Here is a 24558-nt window from a genome sequence, read left to right as displayed (position 1 = left end):
TTATTATTTGATATACTTTAAAAATATATTAATATTTAAATTTTATAGTCAAATACTAATATTATTATATGTAAGATTAATATTATCAAATTATTTTTATTTTTATATATTTTTTTATGATACATAATATTGTTCATCATTTATTATTTATGTTAACTTATTTATTTATTCTGACATTATATTTTATTTTTATCAACAACCTACTAGTAGTTCTATTATTATTATTATTATTTTTTGTTCTACTGCTGATCTGCTGCCACTATACAATAATAACATACCTGCACGACTAAATAAATTAGTTTTACTGAAAATCCACGGCTTGTAAGAGTCTCTCCTTACATCTAAACCCTATAGCAACTGTTAGCCTCTCCCTGTTCTCCTCTCTCTCGCGTGCGTGCGGGTAATCTCTCTTGCGATTTCTCTCTAATCTCTCTCTATTGATGTCAATCTCTTCTTGTTATGGTTCTGTCTGCGGTTGTTAATGACTGCCAATGGTGGTTCCGTTTTTAAGAACTTGATTCTTTCTCCAAACATAGCTTTTTAACAATTAATGGAATTTGATTATTCTATCCAAACAATTAAGTTTATTACTTTCTTAAGAACTTAATGCTTGTAAGGGCAATATAATTAACTTTTTATGTTTATTGCATTGCAAGTAACCATATTTACTGTTTGTAAAATTTGAAAAGTGTATGTGGTTTTGTCTTAAACGTATAAACATATGTATGATGAATGATCTTATAACTGAAGGCTATTATTTATTTTTGAAATTTTGTAATACGATTTTCTTGAATAGGGAAATATTTGAGACATTCTACAAGTTTAAATGGAAAATTTTAGGTTTTTGGGTATCATAATTTAGATCTTTTCCCTTTGTAATTTGTCTTTTGTTGTTAAGTTTTTAGCTACTATAAAATCCAGTGAGTACAGCTTATAAATTAGCAGCTTCAAGCTTTCTTTGTTTGAAGTAGGAAGAAAATGAAGATTCTTTCAGTTGCAGTCAGGTCATTAAGTGGCAATTTGTCACATCGATTTCATCAGGCCCATTTGCTCAGAAGTCTCTCCACTTGGAGAATTACAGGTTCTTGGTATTGTTTCATTGTCTCCATTTTAAACATTGCTCTGCCTGTTAGCATTGTTGCTGATATTAATAACTTGTTTTGATAATTTGACTATTTACAAGTTGGGTTTCCGAGAAGTTTGAGTTTGTGAATGTTTTATGCTTTACTTCTTGTGATTTAAAGTTTGCTAGTGAACCAAAAGGGATACTGAGGTTTGTCAGTTGTGTGCTAAATGCCTCTTACCATATTTGAAAATGGGAAAGTTTTGGCTTGTAGGTAGAATGTCTTTTAATTTGTTTAATGCTTCAACTGTTGTAGTTTAACCAAGTAAAGGTCTCTGTTTGGAATCTGGCTATTGTGTGACTGTAAATGATGATAAACAAACATTGTCTCAACTCTCAAGGAACCGATTTTTTACGATTACATTTCCATGTATGTATTGTTAAGGATAAAATGTGTGAGTTGTTACTTGTATAGTATGTGTTTTGGTAATGACACAGTAGTATAAGAACTGAACCTCCCTAGCCAAAAGATGACAATCCTTGGCTTCAAACTACTAAGCTGTTAAGTTTATTCAGTGTGTCCCTCTTACTGCAAAACAAATATGTATAACCAATCATATTTACTTTTCTCACTATAACTGACTTTTACCTCCCCCATACACTTGATCCTCCTTTCCTGTCACTGTGGTTGGGCCTTGAGTTAAGGCCTACTTCAGAACTTACTTGAGATCAAAGGAGATAATATTTTAGAGATTGTTTGTGAGTGAAAAGCTTGAATGAAAATGCACTCAGCCTTGAGAGATTTATTTACATGATGACGACAAACCTAATAAATACAAAATGCAATTGGCAAGAGAAAAATAATTAATTCTATCTCCACTTATTAATTTACAATGTGTCTAGGCTACTTTTGCAAGTGGAAGTGGAACAATTATTATTATTTTGTAATTTCCAACAAACTGTTACTCCAATTAGGAAAGTTTATGTAAGAAAGGGTAGAAATAGACCAGGGCCTAGCAGATTAGAACGATCCAGTTAGTTAGTTGAGACAATTGTATATTACTGAATCTGTTACATGTAATAATTGACAGGCTAGTAATAGAAGTCAGGGAAGTTTAGGGGGTATTCGATTGGATAGTTCAAATTTCAGTAAGACTTGTTCATTGTATTCTTCCTCAGTTTTGGGCATTTCAGTCTCAACTGAGACTATTCAATAAAGATTTTTTCTTGGTTCATCTTTATTTTTTTCGTATATTTGATCCAGTTTATCATGCAAACTTGTAAGACTTTCTTTCTGAGATTAATTTCAGCTTCTTGATCCATGTTGTGTCAGTTGTCTTTTGCGCATTCTCAAACTGTAAATGATTGGTGCTGAGATGTAACTAAACAGTATGAAAATCTTTTATAACAGAGTTCGGTCTGTGTATGTCCTAACTGTAACTGCAAGAATCTATAGGACACTGAATATCTTGATCTGTATCGTACTCGTTCAATTTTGACAATTAACAAAATTGCAAATTCTTATAAACAATCTGATAGAAATTGGGTATCTTATTAAGAAGAACTAGGGATGAACCCTAATTACAGGGATAATACTGCAGTTGTTTGAGGGGCTGCTCCTCCTAAGCCAAAGGCCCTAATTCGTACAATTGGCAAGATCTCCCTCTTCAATCCCTTCTACTTATTTATGGACAGCATGCCTAATTAACTAAGACAAGCTAACTTACTAACATATTATAACTAACTTCTAATGGGTAACTAACATATTGTAACTACTAATGTGGGTTACAATACTTTCCTTCTAAATATTTACCTTTTCTTCATGGTGAATAGCTATAGTAGCTGGAAAACGAAGTTCTAGTGGGGTTTTTTCTATTTAAAGCATGATGATAAGGCAACTTCCACTCCTCCTGGGTCAAACATAAACATGTGAATACCATTATGCTCCCTTAGTGTTCTGTTTTCTGTGTTATTTTTGGCCTTGAAATAGAGCATCAGAGGTTCTGTAATTAGACTAAGATCTCACAGCTCCCTTATTAAGATCCTCCGCTTTAAGATTTTGGTTCTATGGTGCATTGATCATACTGCCCAAACCCAAAAATTTCACCGTTGTTGTTGGTTTAGTCCTTGGCTCTCTCCTCATGCCAAACATAGGATCTCCCCCAATTCTTGCCTTCACTTTGCAACTCAAAGAAGCACTCATCTCTCTATCATATCTGCCACTATGATTCTTGAACTCAAAAACTTCATTCTTGTTTATGTTTTCTACTACTTTGTCTTCAATTTTGTTGGGTTGCTTTTGTTGGATTTCTCCAAATTCTTGTAATTTTCTTGGATTTGTTTCTTGCCCTTGAGTTGTTGGTTCTATTCTCTCTAAGACTTCATCTTCTCTTCTATTTTCTTGCACCAAAGAACCTTGATCTTCAATGGAAACTGGTAGATTTGGGTCATATTCAAGCTACAATTCTTTGAGCAAAGCCTTCACAAAGTCCCACCATGATGCACTTTGATTATCTTCTTTCCACACAAACCACCAAACAAAAGCATGTCCTAGCATAACCTTGCCAACCTTTTGTATTTTTCCTTCTTCAACTATTGCTGTGGCTTCAAAGTGATACTCCACACTAATCAATCACCAATAGGCTTCTGTTCCTTCAAATTCTGGTATCTCCACATATACTCTCTTGAACTTTTCAAGAACTTACTTCTGCATTCTTGCTGACCTGAACACCTCTTGGATCAACTTCAAGATGCACCCACAGCTCCAAGATTGGAGCTTTGATACCACTGATAGAAACTAGGTATCTTATTAAGAAGAATTAGGATAAACCCCAATTACAAGGAAAGAACACTGCTAAGAAATCTGTTGGGAGCACAAGTGAGGAGAGTAGATAGCATGGCTTTTAGTTTGGTAAAATAGGGTATAGGAAGAACCAAAAGAATTTTAGAAGAAATTATTAAAAGAAATTTAGTGATAATAATAATAATAATAATAAGTGTGATTCATGTAGCATATTTCACCTAGTGGGTAAGGTTTGATTGTTGTTGTTAGTAGTGTTGTTAAAAAATAGTTATGGCGGCACCATGGTAGAGTGGCGTGGCGGAAATATGACATTTTTGGTAGAAAATGGGTTTTTTTTGCGAGTCTGGGCTAGCAACCTGACCCGGTTCAGACAACTCAACCCTAAAGTTAAGGTTTTTTCCTCTCTTCTCCGTGCGATCTCACTCTCTCTGCTCTCTGCTGATCTCTCTCTCTCTGTTCTTTGCTAAGATTTTTCTCTTTCTCTCTCTGCTGAAAACTCTCTCTGTCTGCTTAGATATCTTTCTCTTTTGTTCTATTGGGCTGCTTGGGTTTCTATTCTGTGGAAAGGAAGAAACCTTTTTCTGTTTTTTTTTTAAAACGCACCGTTTTGATTATTTTTAAGGGTAGAAGGTCATTTACCCTTGATAAAACATATATTTCATCTTCCTCCACACTCTTCCTCTTTGCACGAAAAAATAAAGTTTAAATTCATTAAAATTTATATTACGTTACATAGGGGATATAACAAACTAAAGAATGAAAAGGCATAATGTGGTACCAAGTGTATAGGGTCTTAAACAAGTCTTTAGCATGGCATTATAATCAAGATTATGATAATAAATAAACAAACATGCATTTATGTTTAATGTGTGGTTGTTCTATTACATTGTTATACAAAATTCTTTATTTTAATGTATAGTTTCATTATCAAATTAATTTATAATTTTATTCACCATTTCTATATTTTGTCTTGATTATTATTAAAAAAAGCTAAAATGTTAGATAATCATAATTCTATCAAACCATTTATCTTTTGTATTACTTTTGAATTTATCATATTAGTTTTTTGATAAGCCTCGTGACTTTCCCTTTCCTTCTAATAAAAATTTCTTAATAGAAATTTGATAGTAGAGTGAAAAAGTTTTCTGTAAAACCTAAAATTAAAAATTAAAGAATTATTTAGCAATAATAAATAATTTTTTTTAAGAATTAATTAGTAAATATATATTTTTTAAATATAAATTTAAATTTAATAAATTTAAAGAGGGTATTGTACCCTTTTAGCTAGAAAAGGGTACCGTGAATTTTTTTTTTTTTTATTCACAAAACTTTTTGTCTCTCTCACACGTGGGCTAGGGCTTCAGTTTTGCCATGCTGACTTTTCCTTACTGCTCTGCTCTCCTCGGATAAGCTTAAAGTCTTAACCTATACTTTTTATGTTCCTGGAACAGAGGAAGCAGCAGCTTATACACAGTACACGCGTTTCGTAACTTTCGTTCATCCCTCAATCCACTGAAATCGCAAGTCTAAACCCATTCTTTCACCTGTTTCAATTTTGGGATAAACGGAAGAAGATGTCATTCACAATGTTAAGATATGCTCTCTTTCATGGTTCTTACTCTGCAAAGCTTCACACTCATTCTTCGCGCCATCTCCTGTTGATTCAGAGTGTTCATGACTCTGTTGCCTCATTCAATCGCATGCTCAGTATGTGTCCTTCTCCATTTATTCACAACCTTGATCATGATCTTGCCTCGGTCGATAGCATGCTCAATATGCTTCCTTCCCCATATATTCCCAATGTTCATGAGGCCGTTGCCACTTCCCCATGTATTACCAGTTTTGATGAGGCTATGGAGGCTATAGGCTCATTCGATTGCATGCTCAATGTGCGACCTTATCCGCCCATCATTCAATTTAACAAGATTTTGGGGTTTCTACTTAAGAATAAGTATTTCAACACTGCTGTTGTGCAGTTCCAAAAAACGCACGGTTTTGATTATTTTTAAGGGTAGATGGTCATTTACCCTTGATAAAACATATATTTCATCTTCCTCCACACTCTTCCTCTTTGTACGAAAAGTTAAAACCTCAACATGGTAGTTTCTCCAATCCTCACCTACTCCATTTTGCTGAAAAATATTTTTTTCAGTGTCTCCTCTGCTTTTTTGTTCACCAGAGAAATCAGCTTTTCCGGCATCTATTTTGCTTTTCTTTTTGAGCTCTATTTTACTATTCATTGATCATTCTTGCTTTCTGTTTTGTTATTCATCCTTTGTTTTGCTGTTCAAGTTCTGTTTAGCATTTTTTGTTTAATATAACATCCATGCTGAAGTGTTTTTCTCTTTTACAGTGTTACTTGGAATGACGACGATGTAATCTTGAGAATTTCTTGAGCATTTATATTAAATTTCTGTGATTTATAATATTTTTTATATATTTTATTATATCCGCCATAACCTGCCGTGCAGTGGCCATAACTTTATGTCAAACTTTTTTGTTTACGCCATAAGCCGCCATCTGCCACTGATAACATTGATTGTTAGTAGGAACGGAAATGTTATATATCAAACTCTATGCGTTCAAGTGTTAATCAAATGAGAATTCCATGTTTTCTGTTATAATGGGCTTAGTCTTTCTGTGGTTAGGATTTTCAAATTTGTTCTTTCTATTGCTGTCTCTCAGTCAGGGAGCATACTTATTAATCCTTAAGATCTTCTAATCCAATGAGCAGATAATAGGACTGTTAATCACCAGGATAACAAGTCAGAGTCGCCTGAGGAGTTTGAGCATAAAATATTTGGTGAAGTTCCTGTGCAAAATTCCCAATTTGATTCCATTCTTGAAAGGATTTATCGACAGGGAAAAGCTCGAGATAGACCTGGTTCAGTAGATGGTGATAGTTCTGGGTTTATGCATGATCTAGAAGAAAGTTATGACACATTATCTGATGGAATGGATGGAAAACTGAAGCAAGCTGCCACCTACTTTGAATTTGATCCGGATGAAGTCGATAAAGAAGATTATGCTTTTCGATATGATGCCAACTTTCCTCCTGGTTCAACATATGATATAAAGGTAAGTTGAATAGCATTTCCTAATTTCCTTGGTTATCACTGTTTCTATATTTCACTTTAATTTTTTTTTTTATGTTTGTGTATATACATTTAATTTTTTCTCGACATGAGGGCACCATATGGTTTATTGTCAGAATTGATGTTTGATGCAGTGATAAATTATACATTGATGTTTGATGGGTGGTATTTTATTAAATATAATGACAAGTGTTTGTGGCAGCACAGTTATCAATGAAATAGCAGATAGCACAAAGGTCTTTATACTGGGATTATAGATCTCCAACATAAATAATTTATACTAATACTATGTATTTATAAATGCTTAAAAAAAAGTTATCCAAAATTAAAGACATCGATAACAAATAAGTTACAGTAAAAAATTGGAATGATAGGTGGTTGAGTAGCAGAGAAGAGTGTGAAAAAAGATTGAACAAGATTTGTAAGCCACAATAGGGGTGGGAACAGAGTGAGTGGTGGTCCAGGAAGTGCATGATTGTAGTTGAGTAGAAAGAGACTAGTAACTAGTGTGTCGGTGTTAGGAAATGTTGGGAACAGTTGGAAATACTGCTGGTAATCAATGGGCTTGAGCTCATGAGGGTGGACAATATAGAAGCATGTGAATAGTGGTTGGAAAGGAATGGCTGAGGTTTCAGACTTTTTGACACCTTTTATGTTGGGGAAATGACAAAACTATAAATATATTAGGGTTGGAGGCGGTGGCCCTTTATCCTTCAAGAAGCGGGAGAGCTGTGAATGGTCATGATTATTGTGTTTTTGGCTGAAAACCATGACACAACTTGCTGTAACAATGCTTTGTGAATTGAAGTTTATAGCAGCTCTAACCTCAATGTGTCATGATGGCACGATATCACTACAACATCTGACTAATAACTATTATGAGTGACAGGTGACAACCACTGGGAGTACAGATGGGGATAAACTGCATTTAGGACACCAAGGGTTAGTGTTGAGTTGTAGCCAACATGTGTTAGGAATAGATGATTATTGAAATAACAGAAGTAACTTTTGCTATGAATCATGGATGGAGTGTAAGAATGGTTGTCAATTTGAAAAGATGTTGCATTATTGTTCTCACCTTCGTTGAAAGGCCAATAGTAACATTTGTTGAATAAGAGAGACAATGAGAGTTATGTGATGAATTTTGTCTCAATTGCACGATGGAGAATATTATATACCTTAAGAGTCTTAAATACATTAATTTATAGTTATTTGTTACCTCAATTTGTGGTATCAACCTGTAAAACTATATATGTTACTTCTAACACTCTCCCTCAAGCTGGAGCTTATAAATTATATGCACTAAGTTTGTTACATATATAACCATGGTTATCAGTATCACAAGAATTGTAGAATTCATATTCCAATTAGATACAATTGCTGGAGCATTGGTACCGATCACAAGGTGTACTGATTTTGACCTTGAATCACACTTAGAATCGCTTGAATTATATGCACTAAGTATGTCTTGGTTTCCCACATTGGAAACATTTGATAGTCTTCTTAGGGCAATCCTTTAGTAAATTTGGCTTTCTGCAGGAAGAATATGACGGGGATGATGGTCCTTTTTGTTTGATGTGGGCATCAGAGACCAAATCAAAGACGTAAAAAAGTATTACTAACAAAAGAAAATACTGCAGAAAAGATTCCTGCAATACCCAGAGCACAGCTCCTACAAGGTTTGCCCACCCTTGCCCACTACTAACAGCAGAAAAGCATAACTGACTTCTTCTCTCTCTTCTCTCCCCTTATAAGAAACATTACACGTCAACCTGGTCTTCATAACTAATTTTTTTCTCTAATTCCCATTCTGCCCCTTCTTATTTCTCCTACTATAAAATTTCCCAATCCATGACTCAGTTGGGCTGGACTTGTCCCCTTAGATTCATGGGACCTAATAATGCTGGTTTTTCATCTTGTTCCTTTGTGGTCCATAAGGACAGGTTCACTCTTCTCTCCTTCATTGATTCTCTTTAAGCTTGCTACATTTGTTGATCAAAGTTGAGAAATCTTGAATTTTCAGATGATATATATGGCTTAGCTCAGCCCTTAATCCGTCCTCAAATTCTATGCACTTCCAGCTTTTGTAGGGATGATACTGATAGTAATTCGAGTGCATTGCCAGTTCCTTGAATTTGGCTGCGTATTCTCCGTCTGACATGTTTCATTGCCACAAGCTTAGGAATTCGAAGTCCTTTTTCTGTTTCACAGAATCAGGGTAATACTTACCTGTGAATTTCTTTCGGAACACTTTCCAACTGATCTCTCTTTGTTAAATCTCTGACTGTCTGTGGGTATTATGCCACCAATATTCTATTTCTCCCACTAGCATAAATGTAGCAAAAGTTACTTGTTTATCAGTGCATGCCATTGTTCAGAAAATCTTCTCTATCTCTGACGTCTAGAGTTCTGCTCCATCAAGGTTGTAACTTATGTTAAATTGAGGTGCGTTTTTCCTTTGAAACTTGGGCAGTCCTTGGTATTCAGGGTTTTCTCCAGGATGACCTCAGTTTAACCTGTGGAGAACATCATCCATCCTTCCTAAGACGTCCACAATTGCTTCGTTGGTTCTTCCTGTTATCGGTTCTTGTCTATCTTAAGTCAGTAACTCCTAAATAGTACTATAACAGGGCCTAAAAGTAACAAATCAATCAGTATGAACGAGTAACTACTGTCCTTTGAAATAACTGACACACACAGAGACAACACAGCTTGAACATAATAAGACCCTACCCTCAACCTTACTTGAAAGAACAACTCTGATACCACTTTAATATGACACCCTTATACATCTTCTGTGATTAATTCTGTAACTTAAGAGTTATTGATTTGTGTTAAACAGAAAATTGCACTGGCGGAGTCCACCAATAAACATGGATATGGATTACCTCTCATTAGGTTCTAATGTCATGTTGAGTACAAGAGAAAAACAAAAGACAGATTAAGAGTTTTGTCTCAATTACACAGCCGAGAATATATATGGTAACATTGTTGAATACAAGGATTTTAAGTCATTACTGTAATTACATAATAATATAAAGCACAGAATTAGCCCATAATAGATACATTATTTCTAAATCTATATTCTATTCATATGATATGCCATAAAAAAATTAGATCTAAATTCTGGCTGGTCTTATATTGAGCTGGGGCCGTCATTGCTTGATAGAGGAAGCATCCAGGACCATTTGAGGTATCTTCATTGATTGTATATTAGGATCCAATTGCAAGGTATGAGAATTAAGTCCCACACTGGAAATATGAGACTCTAATGTTTTTATAAGGCCTTGGACTCTCCAAATACAACAACTAGCTTTTTGTGGTGTGATTCTTCCAAGGTTCTTATCGTTGTATCAATTGAAAATATAAGGGAAAATTCTTTTTTGCAAGGATATGCACTAGAGAAAGTTTGAATGGGTGTGCTCATGTGTGATCCTCAACTATTTTAACCCTCATATCCAACCTTTTTGCTGATTTTCTTCACAAAAGAAAAGTTGTGTGTTGCAGCTTTTTTTATAATTTTAGGTGGCTGGACAGAATTAGTGGTACTGTCTCTTACTTTAAAAGTCTGGTGATAATATTTGACAGATAATTTCAGTATGTTGTATTGAAGGATTTAAATTACATGAAATAAAATATACACAACACGTATTATTCAGATTCATTCAATGGTATGGTTAACCAATGATGTTGTTAAATGCCTTTGAATCTATCATCAGTTTTTTCTGTTATGCTATAAACAACTAGGACTACGATATCCTATTCACTGTTTGGTATTTAGACCTTTACTCTGTTAATGTCTATTTTGAGATATGTATCTATTGGTTTTCTGATCCGTGCAAAATCTATCTTTATACAGGCTCTGGATCTTACAAAACCTGGTGCACGCAAACCTGCCAAAAGGGATGAATTTGTAGTAACCACCAAAGAAGTTCTTAGTCAAGCAGATTTCAGGGTTAGCACTTGTGTCAGAGTAGTTCCTTTATAACGATGTGTCTATATACATTATACATATCATTGGTCACTTGCATGAATTATAAAACTCTCACTTCGCCCTTCATTTCTTATCGAGACACTTTCACATCTTATAACAAAAATTTTCTTAAGTGGTTTGTTGCATTGTCATTGGCGATAGATAAACTGGTAGTGAGTGAAAACACGTGATAATTGTCATAAATATCTCATAGAAATGGTTAGGTTGTTTGTGTACCGTGCTCACCATATTTTCATTTTACAAATTTTTGAAATGATTTATGAATTACTCAACCTTAACTCATACCATCTTGGCCTCTCCCATATCTATTAGTATTAAGATAGATATCTTGTTTATGTTACCCTAAAAAAACAAAGGATAACTGGTATAGATTGCAGATTCATTTGAACAAGGTGAAGAGTTGTCCTTTCAGTTGCTTTGACCCACGACACTCTGAATAGGTCTTTAGATCTTAGAGCCAATTTGGTATTGCTTTAAAATTGTGTGAATTTCAGATTAAGTTTTTCACATGCAATTCATGCCTAAAAGTTTTGCCAGTTTCTTGTTATCTTGTGCTATAGTTATAATTGGTTTTTGTTGATTCAGTTTTATTAGTGTGTATGAAGGCAGATGAAGGTGAGGAAAAATATTCGTGACGACTCTATTTAGCTGTCGTAGACTCAGCGTTTGTTTCTTCTTGATAATGAGGCTATGATTTACACTTCTCTCCTGATAATTAAAAAAAAAACTCATCATTTATGCTATTTTTGGAATGGCTCTTAGTAGTATTTTTTTTACGCAGAATGTTAGATTCCTGGCAAACTTCATAACAGAGGCTGGAATTATTATCAAGAGAAGCAAGGTAAGTCCTAAAGCATTGTGTTGAGTTTGTAAGAATGAAGGATTATGGAGATAAAATAAATAATGGGTGTTTCAGAATTGGCACTGCACTCGTTACTTGTTTCGAAATGTGGGATCTTAACAAGTGTTTCTTCTTGTTCATTGAATAGACTGGCATTAGTGCAAAGGCTCAAAGGAAGGTTGCCAGGGAAATTAAAACTGCTCGAGCATTTGGCTTGATGCCCTTTACAACAATGGGTACGAAGTCATTTCTTTTTGGGAGAACTATGGAGAGTCTTGATGAAGACTACGCCTACCGGAGTACTACGACTAGGAACGTGGATGCAGAACTTCATATGGAAGGAGACGACGTTTAAAACATTGATAAAAATACTTATGCTGTTGGGTTGAAGTAGCATCATCTCATCTTTTAAATTTTATTTTCTCCTTGTTCAGGAGCTCTTGAAATTTATTGATTTTGCTGGTAGACCTTGATTAATAAGGTGGTTGCGGAGTTTATACTTGTACAACATTCTACTTCTAAAGCCAAGTGGAATTATTGACTTGTATCCAATGTTTTAAATATTAGATTATCAATTGACTTGATAAATACAGTAACTCATGATTCATTGGTCTTACAATGATAAAACTAGTAATATATATAGAGTTAGGAATTGTTGACACTGTTAAACTTGAACACTAACAATTCACATGACTTAGGTGTTTTAATCTTGACCAATTCATGATGAGATTTAATTATCAAAATTTGTTTCTTTCTCATAAAAAAGAAAAAAACTCTCACCTGATATGTAGTGTATATGTGACTCAAGATCTGTTGACAAGTTTTAAACTTACAGTTAAATTGATTAATTTTGTATTATACAAAATATTATTAAATAGGGTAAGTGTTTAAATTTGAAATTTAGTGTGAATGAATTCAAGTTATTAAGTAAAAACTGTGAGTTCAAACTGGTCTTTTGTCACAATATTATCATTTTTAATTGACTTTGCTGGATTAGTATAACTGTTTGTTTCAATCATTTTTGTTTTGGTTTTTTGTGTTATACAGAAAAGTAACTGATGGTTCTTTAGTTTCTTGGTTGAATTAGTTCAAGGTTAATTTGGTTTAGTTCACCATCTAGTCTGATTTAATATTTTAAATGCTAGTATTGCTTGAAGATTACATAATTGTCATCGTAAACTGCAAGTTGATCTTTGCACTAAAGCTGTAGAAATATGGGGACTATAATTCAACTATTACTGGTCATTCTGTGAAACTTTATGTTGTTAGTGTCACCTATGTGATCGGTCACTTATCAGAAGTCATTTTGTTTGTCTTGTATTATGAGTAAGTTACAATCAATGGTTTGTAATGAGTATGATGCGATGAATAAAACATTTATGATAGATTTTAAAGAACTAATTAGGATGCCTTTACCCATCTTTTTTTTTAATAGTAGATTATGGTGGATTTAAGGTAAACAAGATATTTTTAATAGTTTTTTTTTCTTTTTCAAATATGGCAAAGAAACAAAGAAGAAGTGATAGAAGAAGAGCACGATTCTTTGCTTTTGGTCTTCAAACTTGTTCAGTCTCTTTTACTTCCTATTCTTTGTTTGTGTGTGCCATGGTGTAAAAATTATAGAGCTGTTCATTAAAAAAAGTGTAGCATAAGTGATGCGCAAATTCATATAATACTCTGAATTCGGAGTGAGCTGATCTAAGAGTGCATTAGATCTTATAACATAAGTTTTATAATAAATCATTGAATAATGCTAGTAATACACTTTTTATAGCATATTTAGAATTGGTTAAAATTTATTAAAAATTACGTAAATTTTATTTTTAAGATTATATTTTTTTCATATTTTTTTAGTTTTTAATAAATTTTAGTTAATAATAAAGAATATATTAGAGAAAATGTATTACTAACATTTCTTATATAACATTATGAATTATAATATAATTTAATTTAAAGTAAATCTATTTTATTCGTGAAAAAGAAATTTATTGTTTTAATATTAAGAAAGCACTTAAAATGTTAACTTTAAATTATCGTAACATGGAGATATTTTTTTTTCTTATTTTAAATACAAATCACATTTTATAAATTATTTTAAAACTTGAATATGAAGGTCTAATTCATAATTTAGATAAGTGAAAATTTCAATTTTACTATATTATATTATTTCAGTTATTTATTTAAGTTATGATAAAACTTAAGTTAATTTTGATAAAATTTCTAAATAAATATTTAATTACAGTAATAATAAGCTAGATATTTCATTTCTTAAACTACAAACTTTTGTCAAACCATAATTAAATAATTATATGTGTATATAAAGAGTTGTAAAGTTAAAATTTTTACAAGACGAATCGTAAGACACACCCACTCCTACTAATTTAATTTAAAACTATCCTTTCTAGATTAGTCCTATTTACATTCCATTATCAATGAAATGATCGACTGTCACCGTGGGTAGATTAAAGAGGTGCTGGAAATTAGTAACTCGATAGGTAGTGAATCTGAGAGAAGTGACGAGTTGGATGTATAGATGTGCGTTCATTCTCCTTCTAATAAACTCGAAAGTAATCCAAAAGGTAAATGGTTTGATAGAATTATGATCATCTAACGTTTTAGTTTTTTTTTTTAATAATAATCAAGACAAAACACAGAAATGCATGTCTTTAATCATCTAACGTTTTGTCAAATGCATCTCCTCTAGTGGTCTTGATTAAGGTGAGTGTACGTAAAGTTAACTTATCTTCTGCGGTGTATAACACTTCCCACGTCGTTTCTATTTCACCTGTCTTTATAATACACTATTTTTGTCCTATTGAGTCAATGGCCACAGATTTTCCCAACTGTATTAAGTGTCTTGCCTCTATCCAAGAGGATATACTGTATGTTTTTTAAGTAATCTATTTGTCTAATAATCTTAAATAATTTAAAATCATGACCTCTTGTTTAATAAGCTCTTTTATTTATTGTTAACACTAATATGAATTTTTTTATCATATAATATTTTTCTTTTTACTTTTTTTTGTTTCTCTTCCTTTCACCTTTACACTTCAAAAATAGGCTATACAAGCGATGATAATCCTTTACGCATATAGTTTTCATACCAATGATGCTGTTGCTTTTGTTCGATTCTTCCATTTGTTGGATTCAAATAGCCTAATTATTACAATTGATGTTTATATAATTATGTTTATTTCCTAACGTGATTGTATATAAAAAAAAATTTATGTTTGACCATTCTTGAATATAGTTAACTTATCATGATAAATTGTAAATGGTAACATTTTTGTTGAATTATTGAAAATTTCATACTAAATTTTATTACAAATATACTTTTAATATAAAAATTTTAAACATAAACTATATCATGTTAAACTGATTTTTAAATAAAACTAAGTCTACAATATCAAATTTATTCAAACTTAAAGATTACAAAATGCTGGTCTAAACACACCAACGCACTAACATCTTATGCCTTCAACTTTATTTTCATCCGATGTATTGCACAAAACGTGATCAGACATTACTTGTAAAGCGATTTGCAGTCTCCTCTAAATATGATAAGATACGTACACTGCACCCCAAGAACGGATGATCATTTGTTACAGAAATCATATTGCAGAGAGTGCAACAACTTTGAGTTTCCGCAAACATGAAATTATTGTGTGCTAAAAAAAAACTGCCATACCTTAATTAAATTATCTTCCACTCAAGAAAAGCTTATTCACGCTGAAGTTGCCGTTGTTGTTACCCCTAATAGCACCTTCATTAGCAAGAACACTCGAAGAGGTTTGCCAGCGGCTTTGGGGTCTAGTCCTTGAAAAATTGTCACTATCTTCATTTTCAGATTGCCAGAACATGCTGCTACGTCGCTGATTCTGAATAGCAGCACAATGAGCACACATGGTAGATTTCCAAGTCTGGGTGCTATATGCTTCTTCAAACATGTAAGATAATGCAGAAGTAGGGTGTTGCACAGGACCTTCCACTTCAAATTCCAAATGCCCATCATAATTTGACACTCTGATCTTCACCACCACAGAGAGACCAACATCTCCACCCAAGTTGTTGATATAATAATGCGCCACGGTCCCCATAAAAGGTTGTTCATCCCCTCTCTTTTTCTTCCACTCCCTAACTATTAGACCCTTTCTAGTTCCACTCCCATACATGAAAACACTCGTTTCCGTAAGAACATCAGCACGTCCATGAGTATTCTTTTCTAGAACGAAAAAACAGGAGGGCGTATTTGTAAACAATTCATCAGCTTCATAGGTGGGATGCTCGGCTGTACTACTAGACACGTTAAGAAGACCAGCTTCAGTTGTTCGTGCTATATCGTGAAATGAATTTAAATCTTTATTTATACGGTCTTTGATTTCGATATCTAAGCACTCCTCCCAAAGATTTCTTTGAAATTTACGTCGTTTGATGGTTTTGATTAAGGTTAGTGTACAAGTTAACCCATCTTCTCCCGAGTATGACACTTCCCACGTCGTTTTGGTCTCACTATTGCCACTTGATTAAGGTTAGTGTACAAGTTAACCCATCTTCTCCCGAGTATGACACTTCCCACGTCGTTTTGGTCTCACTATTGCCACTGCTATACTCTTCCTCCTTTTTTGAGTCAATCACAACACCTTTTCCCAGTCGTAATCTGTGAGAAGTATTTGCGTTACTGAGAAGACGATAGCCAACGTGATTGTTTCCCATTTGTGTATATTTGTATAACTCACTTTCTAGAACATGCAATATGACACATCATCAGTGTGAAATTAAACAATCTTTGGTGAAAATCTATATCCATAAAAATATAGAAAAGTAAATTAACATGGTAAGGAAAGTAAAGAAATAATCAACAAATCTACGTGAGCATATAAAGATCGAGCCATACCTGCACGTACGTACAGCTCGAAGAACGTAAATGGATTATTTTGGTCAAATTTTCATCACTTGAAATAATCAAATCGTCCTTGTGCTTTGCATTTTGGGTTCGTATGGCAAATATATAAATACAAAGATTACAGAATTTTTTATTGTAAATAATGGAAGGGAAGCGTTAATCTTCCGCAGATTAATTAATTGATTTAGGTGGCATCTAATTCTTCAACTTATATATTTTCCATTCCACTGTTCTCTGTCTTCTGAAGAATGACTCTGGTGGTGCCTTTTCTTTTGTTCGATTCTTCCATTTAATTTGTTTGATTCGAGTATACTAATAACCTATCTACTTTTGTGAATTTGATTCCTTTCATATCTAGAACGTGTGCTTATTCTAAAAATCACACGATCGAGAACACTAAAAACTAAAAGATAAATAGAAATGGTAGAGCTTAAAAAATATATATATTGGAATTAAAAGGAACATGCAAAATTTAAATAAATAATATTAATAAATAATAAATAAATTCACTTCTGAGAAGTACTAAATATACTTACAAAATTATATTTAAATTTTGTTCTAATAATAAATCAGCCTATGCACCGGTAAATTTGATCCTTTAATCCATTTACGCAGTTATTTTTAGTGAATTTACACAAATATATATAGATATAGATATATTATTTGTTTAAAAGAATTTGATAAAAAAATTGAAAAAAAAATATATTTAAAATATAATAAATATTAAATATTTACATAAATTAACAAATAGTCCTTACCAAGAAAATATTAACTTGTAATTTAAAGGGTAACCCTTCAATAAACAACCAATCAAATTATGACATCCTATTTAAATATTTAATTTATAAATTTTTTATATTGTCAAATTAGTCCCTGCCATGAATATATTAACTTTGCAAAATTACTCTCATTCTCGTTCTCACTTTCTAGAACATGCAATATGACACACCATCAGTGAAACTAAACAATCTTAAATGAAAATCTAGAAAAGTAAATTAATAAGGAAATTATTATCAAATCTACGTGAACATAAAAAGATCGAGCCATACCTGCACGTACGTCCAAAAGCTTGTTAAATTGAATGATGGATGGAAAAGGACGCGGTGAGCATGAGCATGCCATTTGAGTCTGTTAGCCACGCGTCTCCTTTTCATAGGAAAGGTCGCGGGAATCTTTTCACACTCACTCACCGATTTTCACACTCATGGCAATGGCGGCAAGAATGTTTTCTTCCTCAATGTTAAGATATCCAGCGCTTGTCAAACCTTACTCTGCCGCTGACTCTTCGCCCATTCCCCTGCATATTATTCTTAAGTCATTCCATAACATGCTACGTAATCCTTTCTCCTCCATCTTTGAATATAACAAGATTTTGGGACATTGTAAAAGGAATAGGCATCTCGTCGCTGTTATTCAGCTTTTTCAAAAAATGCAAAGTATGGGAATTCAACCAGACATTGTTACCTTTAATTGCCTTATCGATAGTTTATCAAAAATGCGTCATATGACCTTGGCATCTTCGGTATTGGCGAGAGTCATCATGCTGGGTTATTAGCCAAATATCATCACTTTCAATACATTCTTAAATGGTCTATGTTATAGTGGCAATGTCAGAAGAGCACTCCATCTTCACCACAAGCTGAAATTACGTGGATTTGTTTTTGACGTCATCACCTATGCGACACTGGCAAATGGCCTCTGTAAAGCAGAGGAAACAAGAGCTGCTTAGACTGGTTGAAGGACGTTTCATACAGCCTGATGTCTACAATGTAATTATCAACAGGGAATCACGTGTGACAAAGGCATTGGATCTTTTTTCAGAAATGATTTCCAAAAATATATATGCGGACGAAATCACCTATAATACACTGCTACATGGCCTTTGTCTTTTGCGTGAAGTGAAAGAAGCAGTTGCTTTGTTCAACGAAATGGTATCAAAAAGCATCAAAACCAGGTATTCAGACGTTAAGCATATGGATTATTGCCTTGTGTAAGAATAGAAATGCGAGAGAAGCTAAAAATATGTTTGCTGTGATGACAAAGAAGATATGAAACCTGATGTTGTCGCTTTTAATTCATTAATGGAGGGATATTGCTTGGTTGATAAAATACAGAGTGCACAATATTTATTGAATTATATGATGCGAATTGATGTAAAGCCTGATGTAACAAGCTACAACACTTTGATTAATGGATTATGTAAGGCTAAAATGATTCATGAAGCGTTGAATCTCTTTGAAGAAATGCATTGCAAAGGGATTGTTCCAGATATACAGACTTACAATTGCCTGATGAAAGGTTTTGCATTTGTTATATTTGGAAGCTCTTTGGTAGAATGCATGTAAGGGGTTTACATGCAAACATAGTTACTTTAAATACTATAATGGACGGCTTATTCAAGAATAATAATGCAGACGTAGCAATTTTATTATTCGACAGTCTTGTAAAGAAGGGCATTTGTCCTAGTGTCTATACCTACGCCACACTTGTTGATGGACTTTGTAGAAGACTGAAGAAAGCACAGGAGATTTTTAAAGATTTATTGATTAAAGGTTGTTCCCTGGATGTGACGGTATATAATGCTATGATCAATGGTCTTGGTAAACAGGGCATGATTGATGAAGCATTATCCTTGTGCTAAAAAATGAAAGACAATGGATGCGTTCCGGATGCAATAACTTTTGAAATAATTGTTTCGTGCTCTCTTTGAAAATAATATGAATGATCCAGCAGAGAAGGTTCTACGCCAAATGTTAGTCAAAATTGGATGGTGTTAGTTAAAATTTGTAGGCACCATTTTTTTGTGTCTCAGTTTTCAAATTCAGTTGGCACAGTCCTCTAGATTTGTCAAAATGCTATAGTAAGTTACTGTAGCAACATTGAAAAATTAACAAATCACTGTAGCAGTTTTTTTGCCTATAAAAGGCAACGAATTAACGAAGGAAGCGAGGCACATTGTTCACGGATCAGTGAGAAAAAATTACTGAGAGAAAATTGTGAGTGTTATTTTGTAACTCTTATTCCATTTTGAGAGAGTGTTTATTAAGAGAAAAAAATAGAGAGATTTATTACTCTTTGTCCTCATAATTTTAGAGGACTTCTTGTACTCTCCCTTTTACATAGTGGAATTATTTTGTTTGTTGTTGTCCGTGGGTTTTTTCTCCGATTTGGAGTTTTTCCCATGTTAAAATCTTGTCTCCATTATTCTCTTCCTTCTCTTTGTTTCTAATTAAATTTGATCCAGTCTTCCGCATTGCATTGATACCTCAACAAGTGGTATCAGAGCAGTTATTTAATTAGAAATGTCTACCGTTACAAAATTTGACATTGAGAAGTTTGATGGCAAGATTAGCTTTTCTATTTGGAAAGTTCAAATGAGAACCGTTCTCACTCAGAACGGATTAAAGAAAGCTTTAGATGGAAAGTTAAAAAACCGGCTTCCATGACCGATGAGCAATGGGATGAGTTGGATGAAAAGGCGCTTTCAGCAATCCAACTTTACTTGTCCAAGGAGGTTCTACGTGAAGTGGCAGACGTAACCACCACTGCGGAATTGTGGTTAAGGTTGGAAACTTTGTATATGACTAAAAGCCTCTCCAACAAGCTTCGTCTCAAGGAGCGATTATATACGTTCCGTATGATAGAAGGTACACCCATTCAATCTTATCTTGATGAGTTTAATTCTATTATTATGGATCTGCAAAATATCGATATTAAAATCGATGATGAAGATAAAGTTGTTTTGTTGGTTGTCTCTTTACCTTCTACCTACAAACACTTCAAAGAAATTATGCTGTATGGTAATAATGACACCTTATCCTTTGAAGATGTTAAATCTAATTTATTGTCCAAAGAAAAATTTGATCTTGAAATCCATTCTGAGGACAAGGGTGAGGGTCTAAGTGTTAGAGGTAGAACTCAAGTAAAAGGGAGTACTAGTTACAAAAAGAGTATATCCAAATCTAGGGGACGAAAATCCAACACTACCTATCGTTATTGCAAAAAATATGGGCATGACATTTCTAATTGTTTTATCTTAAAGAAAAAAGAAGAAAATAAACAAAAGAAAGAAAAAGGTAAACAACCTGTTGAAGCTGCTAATATTGAGACTGATTCTGATGAAGATGTTATGACATCTGTTGTCTCTTCTGACAAGAGAAGCAAAAATAAGTGGCTTCTTGACTCTGCATGCACATACCACATGTGTGCTTATAGGGATCTATTTACCACTTTTGAACCAGTTAATGGTGGTATTGTCTTGATGGCTAATGATACCCAATGCAAAGTTGAAGGAATAGGCTCTTTTGAACCAGTTAATGGTGTATGAGACTTCCCACGTCATTTTGGTCTCACTATTGTCACTGTTATACTCAAATTTCTTTTCTTTTGAGTCGATTGCAATAGATTTTAGCCGTAAATTGTAAGAAGTATCTGCACTGAGAAGTTATGTGTATAGCCCACTTTCTAGAACATGCAATATGACACACCATCAGTGAAACTAAACAATCTTAAATGAAAATCTAGAAAAGCAAATTAATAAGGAAATTATCATCAAATCTACGTGAACATAAAAAGATCGAGCCATACCTGCACGTACGTCCAAAATCTTGTTAAATTGAATGATGGATGGAAAAGGACGCGGTGAGCATGAGCATGCCATTTGAGTCTGTTAGCCACGCGTCTCCTTTTCATAGGAAAGGTCGCGGGAATCTTTTCACACTCACTCACCGATTTTCACACTCATGGCAATGGCGGCAAGAATATTTTCTTCCTCAATGTTAAGATATCCAGCGCTTGTCAAACCTTACTCTGCCGCTGGCTCTTCGCCCATTCCCCTGCATATTATTCTTAAGTCATTCCATAACATGCTGCGTAATCCTTTCTCCTCCATCTTTGAATATAACAAGATTTTGGGACATTGTAAAAGGAATAGGCATCTCGTCGCTGTTATTCAGCTTTTTCAAAAAATGCAAAGTATGGGAATTCAACCAGACATTGTTACCTTTAATTGCCTTATCGATAGTTTATCAAAAATGCGTCATATGACCTTGGCATCTTCGGTATTGGCGAGAGTCATCATGCTGGGTTATTAGCCAAATATCATCACTTTCAATACATTCTTAAATGGTCTATGTTATAGTGGCAATGTCAGAAGAGCACTCCATCTTCACCACAAGCTGAAATTACGTGGATTTGTTTTTGACGTCATCACCTATGCGACACTAGCAAATGGCCTCTGTAAAGCAGAGGAAACAAGAGCTGCTTAGACTGGTTGAAGGACGTTTCATACAGCCTGATGTCTACAATGTAATTATCAACAGGGAATCACGTGTGACAAAGGCATTGGATCTTTTTTCAGAAATGATTTCCAAAAATATATATGCGGACGAAATCACCTATAATACACTGCTACATGGCCTTTGTCTTTTGCGTGAAGTGAAAGAAGCAGTTGCTTTGTTCAACGAAATGGTATCAAAAAGCATCAAAACCAGGTATTCAGACGTTAAGCATATGGATTATTGCCTTGTGTAAGAATAGAAATGCGAGAGAAGCTAAAAATATGTTTGCTGTGATGACAAAGAAGATATGAAACCTGATGTTGTCGCTTTTAATTCATTAATGGAGGGATATTGCTTGGTTGATAAAATACAGAGTGCACAATATTTATTGAATTATATGATGCGAATTGATGTAAAGCCTGATGTAACAAGCTACAACACTTTGATTAATGGATTATGTAAGGCTAAAATGATTCATGAAGCGTTGAATCTCTTTGAAGAAATGCATTGCAAAGGGATTGTTCCAGATATACAGACTTACAATTGCCTGATGAAAGGTTTTGCATTTGTTATATTTGGAAGCTCTTTGGTAGAATGCATGTAAGGGGTTTACATGCAAACATAGTTACTTTAAATACTATAATGGACGGCTTATTCAAGAATAATAATGCAGACGTAGCAATTTTATTATTCGACAGTCTTGTAAAGAAGGGCATTTGTCCTAGTGTCTATACCTACGCCACACTTGTTGATGGACTTTGTAGAAGACTGAAGAAAGCACAGGAGATTTTTAAAGATTTATTGATTAAAGGTTGTTCCCTGGATGTGACGGTATATAATGCTATGATCAATGGTCTTGGTAAACAGGGCATGATTGATGAAGCATTATCCTTGTGCTAAAAAATGAAAGACAATGGATGCGTTCCGGATGCAATAACTTTTGAAATAATTGTTTCGTGCTCTCTTTGAAAATAATATGAATGATCCAGCAGAGAAGGTTCTACGCCAAATGTTAGTCAAAATTGGATGGTGTTAGTTAAAATTTGTAGGCACCATTTTTTTGTGTCTCAGTTTTCAAATTCAGTTGGCACAGTCCTCTAGATTTGTCAAAATGCTATAGTAAGTTACTGTAGCAACATTGAAAAATTAACAAATCACTGTAGCAGTTTTTTTGCCTATAAAAGGCAACGAATTAACGAAGGAAGCGAGGCACATTGTTCACGGATCAGTGAGAAAAAATTACTGAGAGAAAATTGTGAGTGTTATTTTGTAACTCTTATTCCATTTTGAGAGAGTGTTTATTAAGAGAAAAAAATAGAGAGATTTATTACTCTTTGTCCTCATAATTTTAGAGGACTTCTTGTACTATCCCTTTTACATAGTGGAATTATTTTGCTTGTCGTTGTCCGTGGGTTTTTTCTCCGATTTGGAGTTTTTCCCATGTTAAAATCTTGTCTCTATTATTCTCTTCCTTCTCTTTGTTTCTAATTAAATTTGATCCAGTCTTCCGCATTCCATTGATACCTCAACAAGTGGTATCAGAGCAGTTATTTAATTAGAAATGTCTACCGTTACAAAATTTGACATTGAGAAGTTTGATGGCAAGATTAGCTTTTCTATTTGGAAAGTCCAAATGAGAGCCGTTCTCACTCAGAACGGATTAAAGAAATCTTTAGATGGAAAGTTAAAAAACCGGCTTCCATGACCGATGAGCAATGGGATGAGTTGGATGAAAAGGCGCTTTCAGCAATCCAACTTTACTTGTCCAAGGAGGTTCTACGTGAAGTGGCAGACGTAACCACCACTGCGGAATTGTGGTTAAGGTTGGAAACTTTGTATATGACTAAAAGCCTCTCCAACAAGCTTCGTCTCAAGGAGCGATTATATACATTCCGTATGATAGAAGGTACACCCATTCAATCTCATCTTGATGAGTTTAATTCTATTATTATGGATCTGCAAAATATCGATATTAAAATCGATGATGAAGATAAAGTTGTTTTGTTGGTTGTCTCTTTACCTTCTACCTACAAACACTTCAAAGAAATTATGCTGTATGGTAATAATGACACCTTATCCTTTGAAGATGTTAAATCTAATTTATTGTCCAAAGAAAAATTTGATCTTGAAATCCATTCTGAGGACAAGGGTGAGGGTCTAAGTGTTAGAGGTAGAACTCAAGTAAAAGGGAGTACTAGTTACAAAAAGAGTAGATCCAAATCTAGGGGACGAAAATCCAACACTACCTATCGTTATTGCAAAAAATATGGGCATGACATTTCTAATTGTTTTATCTTAAAGAAAAAAGAAGAAAATAAACAAAAGAAAGAAAAAGGTAAACAACCTGTTGAAGCTGCTAATATTGAGACTGATTCTGATGAAGATGTTATGACATCTGTTGTCTCTTCTGACAAGAGAAGCAAAAATAAGTGGCTTCTTGACTCTGCATGCACATACCACATGTGTGCTTATAGGGATCTATTTACCACTTTTGAACCAGTTAATGGTGGTATTGTCTTGATGGCTAATGATACCCAATGCAAAGTTAAAGGAATAGGTACTATTCAGATCAAGGCTCAT

At 33.8% G+C, this 24558-nt stretch overlaps 3 protein-coding genes across 6 annotated transcripts; all 3 read left to right on the top strand.

Moving 5' to 3' along the window:
* The first annotated feature begins 252 nt into the window (after window positions 1-252).
* LOC113846349 lies at window positions 253-12453 on the top strand. 4 transcript variants are annotated; one of them, XM_027474493.1, is made up of 6 exons: window positions 253-400; window positions 969-1081; window positions 6601-6944; window positions 10821-10916; window positions 11737-11796; window positions 11945-12411. In XM_027474493.1, the coding sequence occupies exons 2-6, from the start codon at window positions 979-981 to the stop codon at window positions 12149-12151; spliced, it is 810 nt and encodes a 269-aa protein (XP_027330294.1). In that variant the 5' UTR covers window positions 253-400; window positions 969-978; the 3' UTR covers window positions 12152-12411. The 4 variants fall into 4 exon arrangements, with proteins under 4 accessions (XP_027330294.1, XP_027330295.1, XP_027330297.1 ...); XM_027474494.1 differs by having other exon boundaries at window positions 293-400; window positions 972-1081; XM_027474496.1 differs by having other exon boundaries at window positions 338-400; window positions 953-1081; window positions 11945-12453.
* Window positions 12454-18390: 5937 nt separating this feature from the next.
* On the top strand, window positions 18391-19340 carry LOC113847660 (pentatricopeptide repeat-containing protein At5g46100-like). Its single transcript, XM_027476891.1, has 2 exons — window positions 18391-18653; window positions 19139-19340. The coding sequence occupies exons 1-2, from the start codon at window positions 18391-18393 to the stop codon at window positions 19338-19340; spliced, it is 465 nt and encodes a 154-aa protein (XP_027332692.1).
* Window positions 19341-21928: 2588 nt separating this feature from the next.
* LOC113847647 (pentatricopeptide repeat-containing protein At5g46100-like) lies at window positions 21929-22878 on the top strand. Its single transcript, XM_027476876.1, has 2 exons — window positions 21929-22191; window positions 22677-22878. The coding sequence occupies exons 1-2, from the start codon at window positions 21929-21931 to the stop codon at window positions 22876-22878; spliced, it is 465 nt and encodes a 154-aa protein (XP_027332677.1).
* The last annotated feature ends 1680 nt before the right edge of the window (window positions 22879-24558 follow it).

The sequence above is a fragment of the Abrus precatorius genome, unplaced genomic scaffold, assembly GCF_003935025.1.
Source record: "Abrus precatorius isolate BTA unplaced genomic scaffold, Abrus_2018 Scaffold8, whole genome shotgun sequence".
NCBI lineage: Eukaryota > Viridiplantae > Streptophyta > Magnoliopsida > Fabales > Fabaceae > Abrus > Abrus precatorius.
The sequence above is the reverse complement of the archived record's forward strand: the minus strand, read 5'-3'. Positions and strand labels throughout refer to the sequence as shown.

Bases quoted from the DNA above. Each gene is read 5' to 3' on its own strand.
- LOC113847660 (XM_027476891.1), top strand. From the start codon at position 18,391: ATGGCCTCTGTAAAGCAGAGGAAACAAGAGCTGCTTAGACTGGTTGAA. The intron at 18,654-19,138 runs GTATTCAGACGT...ATTATTCGACAG, and splicing joins TCAAAAAGCATCAAAACCAG to TCTTGTAAAGAAGGGCATTT.
- LOC113847647 (XM_027476876.1), top strand. From the start codon at position 21,929: ATGGCCTCTGTAAAGCAGAGGAAACAAGAGCTGCTTAGACTGGTTGAA. The intron at 22,192-22,676 runs GTATTCAGACGT...ATTATTCGACAG, and splicing joins TCAAAAAGCATCAAAACCAG to TCTTGTAAAGAAGGGCATTT.
- LOC113846349 (XM_027474496.1), top strand. From the start codon at position 979: ATGAAGATTCTTTCAGTTGCAGTCAGGTCATTAAGTGGCAATTTGTCA. The intron at 1,082-6,600 runs GTTCTTGGTATT...TCCAATGAGCAG, and splicing joins CTCCACTTGGAGAATTACAG to ATAATAGGACTGTTAATCAC. The intron at 6,945-10,820 runs GTAAGTTGAATA...ATCTTTATACAG, and splicing joins GTTCAACATATGATATAAAG to GCTCTGGATCTTACAAAACC.